This window comes from Neltuma alba, unplaced genomic scaffold (assembly GCF_004799145.2).
Source record: "Neltuma alba isolate B1F8T4 unplaced genomic scaffold, ASM479914v2 tig00011361_pilon, whole genome shotgun sequence".
Taxonomy (NCBI): Eukaryota; Viridiplantae; Streptophyta; class Magnoliopsida; order Fabales; family Fabaceae; genus Neltuma; species Neltuma alba.
The window spans coordinates 350,010-358,634 of record NW_021636058.1 but is presented as its reverse complement, the minus strand read 5'-3'; the positions used below and the strand labels follow the sequence as shown (position 1 = coordinate 358,634).

The window sequence follows — 8,625 nt, the reverse complement described above, 5'->3', positions numbered from 1 at the left end:
CCATAAACAATTTCCAAATGTGCAACTAGCACCATAAACAAAATTTCGGATGCAAAAATACTTATAAAAACTTGAAAATAGGGCAAAATAGTACCACCATTAGTAATTACAAACCACCATTAATTTTGTATAATTATATGGGTCCTATATTTGTTTACGTCACTTCTTCCTCCTCTTTCATCTCTTCCTACTCTTCACTAACTCCATGGCTTTCTTTCCTATTTGAGCAATCTTTGCTGCTACCTTAAAAAAAAAAAACCAAAGTCAAGGCAGAGAAAGGAGTTCAATCCTGCCAAAACATTCAAATGCTCTTTGTTTTCAAAAGAGAAAAGCCCATTGAGAGCAACAATGGACTATTTTGCCTGAGCTTTTTGTCTTTCAGTTGCCGAGTTTGCTTCTCCTCCGTAAGATTCCCTGAGAATCTCCGAATTGAAGTGACACAAAATGGGTTCTTCGATGACGTCGTTTGGCTTCAAGAATTCCTCAAGGATTCCTCTTAATTTAGGGTATTTTTCTCACTCACAGTTAGGGCTATTCATAGGACGGATTGGGACTGGGGCAGGCCCATCTCGGTTCCATCTTGATGAATAGTAATGGGACAGATTTTTTGTCCCATATCCCGTCCCAATGTTGTCCCGGTCCCGTCTCATCTCAATTTTGGGCTTTTGTTTAAGGGTGCCCAAACAAATAAAAAAGAAAATAAAAAGATGTTTTACAAGGCCTAAGCCCACAAAACTATAATAAAAAAATCAAAATTTATTAAAAAATTTAAAAAAAATACATTGGGATGTCTCGGTCCCATCTTGTCCCGGTCCCTTTTTTTGTCCCATCCCATCCTAATAAGGCTGGGACCGGAACAGGCCGATCAGGACAAGCTAGCCTTGAACACCTCTACTCACAGATAAGTTGAAAAGAACATTCCTTAAAACCACAATTTCATAATAGTTTAAAAATTAACCATGATAGATAAAGAATTTGGTTAGATTATCAAAAGCTACCAGAATTATAAAGAATCCTAAAGAAATCAAAGTCTTCCAAACCAATAACAATAACAAGTAGGGCCTAAGATACAAAAACTGCCCATAGAGCTATTCTAAAAATTCATCATACAAAGATTTAGGATACAAAAAAAGTAAGGGTTAAGCCCAACCCACAAGTCACACGTGCTTAACTCTTACAATCTCAAAATCATAACGACTATTAATAAGATAGAATTTTTTCCCAAACAATAATAAACATGGATTCACAAGGTTCGTACGTAAGAAATCTTATGACTTCCAACCATTAAGTAAATATTCTTCAAAATAAAGGAATCCAAAAGTAAGAAAGAGACAGATATGTATATACAAAACATGAAGCCTAGCACGACAAATTATACAATCATTACATACCCAAGCCATGAAAGGCTTACTAGGCTGTGCTTGTTTAAACCTCTGGCTGCTTCCCTTTATGATAGACAGTACCAGAAGGCACTCCTGAAAATAGTGAGATTAACGAGGTGAGACGTAAAGTCCTATTAACTAAAGCTCACTTTACAACATATACCAACAAGATGGTAAGCAAGTGAAGTAATACTATACATAAAATATCTTAAGTTAAAAACATGTAAATGCATATGCAACAATCAGCGCAGTAGTTTATGCCCTCTCATTCGCTATACTCCTCCTTATGACTCCTTGACATGGACCTGAATCATTCTTGCAGGGTAACCTGGCCAAAGGTTATCCCACTCACATTGGTTCAATAGGTCCCCCTTGCCCTGTGGTCCAACCAAGGCCAAAGAGGTGTCTACCCAAAAGTTCTATTCCGATTTCAAGTTGGGAAAAAGGTAGAACTATAAAGGCCTGACAAGAAGCCAAACACCTAATCATAGTGTTGGCATGCCATACAGGCTTTAAGAATAGTTATCTTCCACACATGAATCCCATGTACAGATACAACATCATGGATTAAGAATACAATCAACAACATAACAGAGGAAATACTCCAAAATATTCACCTCTATAACAGCACAGGGCACAACCATCGATACAAACATAAAATAATAGCAACAATACTACTTACTTGACCAATAATTAATATACAACAAAATATATATACTTTTCCTTCATAATGCCTTAGCTATAAGTCAATATAGTTTAAAAAGATTTAGAAAACCTTACAATTGACATTGAGCAAATAAAGCAAACCCAGTTACCTTAAGTTCGAGCTTAGCACTTGGTTTTAACACAAGGTATTGTTCTACAAGCCGAGACACAAGCTAATTTACATTATCATGTGGATTATAGTCAAACACAAGCTATAATTAAAATACGAAACTCAAAAACCTCATATCGCATATCCTACAACAATTCCCATAATCTAACATTCCCAACTTATAACCAAAACTCTCAATCCAAAGTTATAGTTATTAATTCTTCCATCCAATTAACTCATTAGACTCCTTGATTAACCTCAACAACAACCATCCAATTAATTTTTAAGTCCCACACTTAGAATTTTCAACCTCCAACATACCCCAACATTGAAAAACCATCAATTTCAACAATTTAAATAAATTAAAACTCTTATCTATCCTTAATAAATAAAACCTAATCAACAAAACACCACTTTAGTCACCATATTATCAAAATTCAACAAATCTCACTTCTAATATCAAACCGTAACCTCCAAGTTTCATATAAATCAGAATCTAACTAAACCAAACCAATTAAATCCCTTGTCCAACCCAAATAACTATAAAAAACCTAAAAAAAGATTCAGTCAAAAAGTTAGAAATTTTAAAATCCTTAAAAACCTTAAAAATCCTAACTTTCAAGTCTAAAAAAAAAAAACAAGAGAAAAATGTAGAAAACAAGTTAGAATCACTTACCTTAAGGCTTAGAGGCTCAAAAACACTCCCCAAGGACAAAAACCACAAATCCTAGCTAAGCTCCTTCGCTTCTCCTTCCTTCTCCTTCTGTTTTTCAAGTTTCTAACACTGGTTTTTATCAGTATTTTCACGAGTTCGTTGCAACGAACCGCACCTTTCATCACGGCAAAAAACACAGAGGCGCTAATAATTTGAATTTCAAGCTCATTCGTCCCGACACATATAACCTTTTGTTGCGATGAACTTCACAAAGTGATCAAGTCTTCCCTCTGTGATAGAGCATATCCCTTTCCCTTTTTGTGCCGTTTGCAGTGGTGAACTTCTCCTTCTGCCACAGCAAAAAATACAGGGAGCCACAAAACAGCCTCAAAACCTCTAGTTTACCCTCTTTTCCTTATCCACCTCAAACAACCATTAACATATCAAGATCATATTACAATCAAGTTTAATTACTCATAAATTCTTGATTAAAAACCCGGATGTTACGCAAGTCCCCGTCGCTGCCGCTATCTCCACCTAGGCAATTGCATTCCTTGGTGGTTAGAGATGCGGTAGACAAGGTGGCTTCGATGCAAGCTAAGTGGGTCACTTTGCAAAAGGAGAAAGTTGCTGCCATGATTGTTGCTGAAGAGTACGTCTCGGTGGTTGGAGATATGATGGACAAGGAGGCTACCACTCCTTATATTGCTAATTTTGAATGTGTGTTGTCTTTTTGTTGGCTCTTGAATGGAAGCAAGGAAGGTGGAGGCGAGACTGTGATTATGGTGAAAGAAGCAATGAGCTTGGGGGACTAGACAACAGTTGTGGAGAAAAGAAAGAGGCATTCTTTTGGAAAAAAAAAATTAAAAAATAAATAGAAGTGATGTATTTTTTTTTCCTCCATTGCTAGCTAAGACATTTCATTGCCATATCAATCTCCATGTCAGCATCTTCAATCAACACTGGTATATTTAACAGTCACATTTGAGAAGTGTTTATAGGTATATTTGCATTTTAACTCTTTTTTTCCCTAATAAAAGACAATCTATTTAACAAAGCGATAAAAAGATACACATAAAACCATTAATTGATTCCTAGACATTAATTGATTCTGAGACGTGATCAAATTGGGAGTCAAAAGCCTAAAACAGAAATGCAATACAATATACTAACATCAACACTAACATAACAACATTTGAAACAAATAAAACATAGAGCTACCACCAGTAAGACCAAGCAACACCCAGCTCTTCAAAGACTACAATACTACCAAATTAAATACTGCTTGAAGTCTTAGGTAGCAGAAATATGTATTACTCGGCAACAACCAGAAGTTCATTTCAAGTAAAGTTCGAAAACCAAAAACAAAAATAATCAAGTTCAACAACAAAATCAAAACTATCAAAAAGGAAAGAGAGAAAAGAAATCTTCAAGATGATCCAGAATCCCATGCTACACAAACATTCATACCCACTTCTAATATCTTCCAAAGCTGAGCCAGAGTTTTTAAACCCAATCAAAGGGGTATGAGAAGCCTTAGCTACCCAATCAGTAGTTAAACTAGCCTCCTTAGTAACTACTCAGCAAAACCAATAAAACAAGAAACACAGAAAAAACAAATCATAAACTACCAACTCACACCGCCATTGATAACTTTTGACACGCCGCTTGCCTAGGAGCAGAATCTAGTTTTATCTAACATGCCAAATGCAAACCAATATGATGGCGTTCTAAATGGTAGTATTTAAAAAAAAAAAAAGATTGCAATCTGTATAACGCATTTATATTGTTATTCGATACGATACATATTTTATACTTTATAATAGAACACACGCGCTATATTTTAAAATTCTATTATTGGTTCTCTTCTAGAAGGTTTCAAAATAACTCAAACCTTTTTGGGGTATTCTCAAAAACTTAATTTTGTTATTAGTATTTTTAGATTCTCGTTAAATGCTTATTAAAACTTAAATACATTTACATTATTCATATGACATTAATACAGGTACATGTATCTCCCAAAACGCGTTCCCGTATCTATGGATCATAAATGGCGACTCATCGATCTTTAGCTTTATTTGTAATTTTATTTTTTTTTCAAAACTTTTTTCCTAATTTTATTAATTTATATATATGCATTCTGGAAGCCCCTCGTCAAACCAAAGCCTGTTGTTTCAATCCCCATTTTGCTTTCAAATCATTTTCTTTCATTTTTATTTTTCCTTTTCCTAATCATTTTCAAGCCACACTGTGATCAAGTCCTATGGACTTGTTTGGATTAAAGTTTACAGATTAAGGTTAGTTATAATTTAATATAATGTAATTTATGTTTAAATAGATTTTTATCAAAAAAATATTATTTTGACATCAAATAGATATTTAAATAATATATTAAAAAATCATCTTAAAAAGACTCATATCTTCATCCAATAGTCAAAAATCAGAAATCACATCCCGCTGAATACAGCTTTTTTTACCAATATGCTACAAACAGTAAAAACATATACCAAAATGCTGCAGTTTTAAAAGTACTTACCAATATGCTATATTTAAAATCATTCTTTAGGTACATAATTTTCAAAATTGTTCTTCTGGTGAACGATTTCTTCAAAATTAGTCATCGATATGTGTGAAGTGACAAAACTCATTCTTCTGGTGAACGATTTTAAAACTTCATCTCTTGCCAAACGACTTCTCACCTCCTCTCTTAATAAATGAAAATAAAATGATTAGAATAATAATTTATCAATTCATTTGAATGAAAAATCATAACTAAATAATAGGAGAAAAGTGTTGATAATTACATAATAATATTAAAACTAATTGTGAAATGAGTATAAGATGTATATTAATTAAAAATAAAAAGTAATAAATATTTTATTATAAATTCATAAGAAAAAAATTATCCACCTTACTAATAGTGACTTCCAATATCACATCTTACCCTCCTTCTCATACATTATGGTCATTGTTATTGTATATCAACTTCTTGAAATTTAAGTGTTTCATTTGTTTGTGTAGTTGGCGTGTTTAAGTCAAATCAAGATGATTCATTTAAATGTATAAATTGTCAAAGAGTAACAAATGATTCGTTTGATGGTCCAGCATGTTCAAAAGTAGAAGTATTGTATTCAACTAAAAATAGTGTATGATTATCTAATAAAGTTACAAACGATTGAAATTGAGAAAGATTGGCTGAGTTGGAAGGGAATGATGATGAAGGTGACATGTAATGAGACTCAAGTTGTGTAGAATCAACAGAGGTGAAGGGGGATGATGGTGAGAGTGATATGTCACAAGTCTGAGTAAAAATTGGAGGTTTCTGTTCATTTCATTTTCGTTTTCAATTATAGGTTGGATTGACAAGTAACCACCGCGTTGTTTGTTTGGTTTATCACGAGGAATTTGTAACTGAGGCAACTCAATTGTTGGTGGAACAGGCTAAGGTTCATATTAAAACGTTATTTTCTAAGTGCAAGTAAAATGTTACGTTGGTCGCTAGCAACCCTGTCTCGATAATCAATACAACTGGAGCATATTGAATGAGAATTAATTATATAAGGCAGAAAGAGATGAACCCTTCATTCTCACATGGAGAAAGAATAGTAAAAAGGTGAAATCGTTCTTGACTTGAATGATTTCACTTTTTAATGAAAAAGTGAAATCAGTCTCGATTTCACTTTTTATCAGATACCATACAAATCGTTCTTAACTAGAACGACTTGTGTATAATTTGAAAATCATTCTTGCCAAAAATAATTTTAAATGTAACATATTAGTAAATACTTTTGAAACTGTAGTATTTTGGTATATATTTTTATTCTTTATAGCATATTGATAAAAAAGCCCTCGGAATACCATTATGTTTATAAGATACTACCTCTGGTCTTTAATATAAAATCTTGTTTGACTTTTATTTTGATCCTAAATATAAGATCTAATCCATTTTGTCTCTAATATTTATGTATTTTTTTCTAAGATAATTCTTTTAATAATGGTAGTTCTATCCAACACATTTGATTAGCAAAGATATTTGAGGAAAGACAACACCTATTTATTACAAATAACTAACTTAACTTATTTTCTTAATCTTCTCAAATTAGTCAACTAACTTTTATAAATAGAACAGGAGATAGTACTAATCTTTTTTATAAGATTTAGTTTGGGATTATCCGAATATTATATCTATTTTTATCATTAATATTCCTATTAATTCTATTCTCTCTTATTATCTTTTTCCGATGCATTTTTTCATTATTTTTCTCTCACTTATCCTGCATATTTGAAATTATATATTATATATTTATTATTTTTAGTTAATTTCAAAAGATTTTTTAAACCAAACAATTCGATTACTACAATATTGTAGCATTTTAAAACGTGGTTTTTGGGCAAAAAGCCATTTATCCCCAAATTTTTTTCAACTAGCTTTTAAGAGTCATTTTTAAGTTTCCCAACAGCATCTGAGCGTAGTCCATTGCTTGCCTGTCAATACAATCAAATTCCAAAGCGAAATGTAGCTGAGTAGGACTCAAGTACGAATACACCCCACTCTTTCACTTTACTTTTTAACCTTTTTTTTTCAATTTAGTTACTGTATATTTTAAAATTTTTAAAAATAGGGAGAAAGATATGAAATAAAATTTTCAAAAATATATATAAAATATTAGTAACACAATTTTTTCCTTCTTCCTCAACAAAGAAGGATCATCATGGATCTTTTGTACATTCTGCAAACCACTCATCATCAACCCAATGCCTATGGTTCAAATTTCAATCCGCATTCTGTTTTCCAATCATTTTTTTCCTTTCTTTTTCCAATCAAAATTTCACAATTAATTAATTTGTTAATCCCAAAAAAGGACGAAAATGCAAATATCGCTACCAGCATTGATCCGTCTCCCATCTTCGGGTCGTGTAGAATCCGGAAGACCGATCTTGCATCGATGATAGATACGGACGTCTCCTCCGGCGAGCAGCCCTCAAAGACAGATCATACAGTGCTCTGGCCGACGGATCGGACAGCGTCTCATAGGCGTTGTGGATCGCGATGAAGTCCCTTCCGTCCGATTCCGATTGGCGCACGGCCGAATCAGGGTGGTAAAGCTTGGCCAAGCTCCTATATGCCGACTTGATTTCCGTCGGAGACGCATTCTGGTTGACTCGGAGCACCTCATAGAGACTAATTGACCGCCGACAATCGATCACTACTGGATCGGCCTCCATCGCAACAGCGCCGATCGAAGTTCTGCGCTTCTTTGAGGACTTCACAGGTAGACGCCGGAGAAATCTGAAAGATGAGGCGGAGGGTGATGAAGAACGGAGTGGCCGGCCGGCGGGTAGAGGGAGATTAAGGGCTTGGGACATTGAGGAAGGTAAAATCGGAAGAATGTTTCCGGCAGTAGTAGGTTTTTGGTGTGAACTTGGTAACGCAAATGAAGAGAGAGACGAGACCTATTTATCTAGCGGTCAAACACTTGAAGGGAAAGAAGAGGTTTCGGGGGGAGAGGGAGAGAGAAAGAGAAAAGGGTAGAAAGGTAAATTCAGTAGGGCACGAGGGTTGAGTGCAAAACTACGTGCAGTCGATTTTCAGTAAGGAGGAGAGAGAGCACGGAAAGTGCAATCTGAGAATGCCACGTGGAGGATGCGCTCTTTGTTTTGGACTGGCCTTCTAGAAGACTTGCCCATCTAGAAGACTTGAACCTTCGTGTTGGACGACGAGACACCACGGTTCTAAATACAAATACTACTTTTGTATTTAATATAAAATTTAT

At 34.2% G+C, this 8,625-nt stretch overlaps 1 protein-coding gene across 1 annotated transcript; it reads right to left on the bottom strand.

Annotated features, from left to right (window-relative positions):
- Positions 1 to 7,484: 7,484 nt before the first annotated feature.
- Positions 7,485 to 8,282, bottom strand: LOC114712453 (chaperone protein dnaJ 11, chloroplastic). The gene has a single exon (XM_028896997.1). The coding sequence runs from the start codon at positions 8,216 to 8,218 to the stop codon at positions 7,733 to 7,735; it is 486 nt and encodes a 161-aa protein (XP_028752830.1). The 5' UTR covers positions 8,219 to 8,282; the 3' UTR covers positions 7,485 to 7,732.
- Between the last annotated feature and the right edge of the window lie 343 nt (positions 8,283 to 8,625).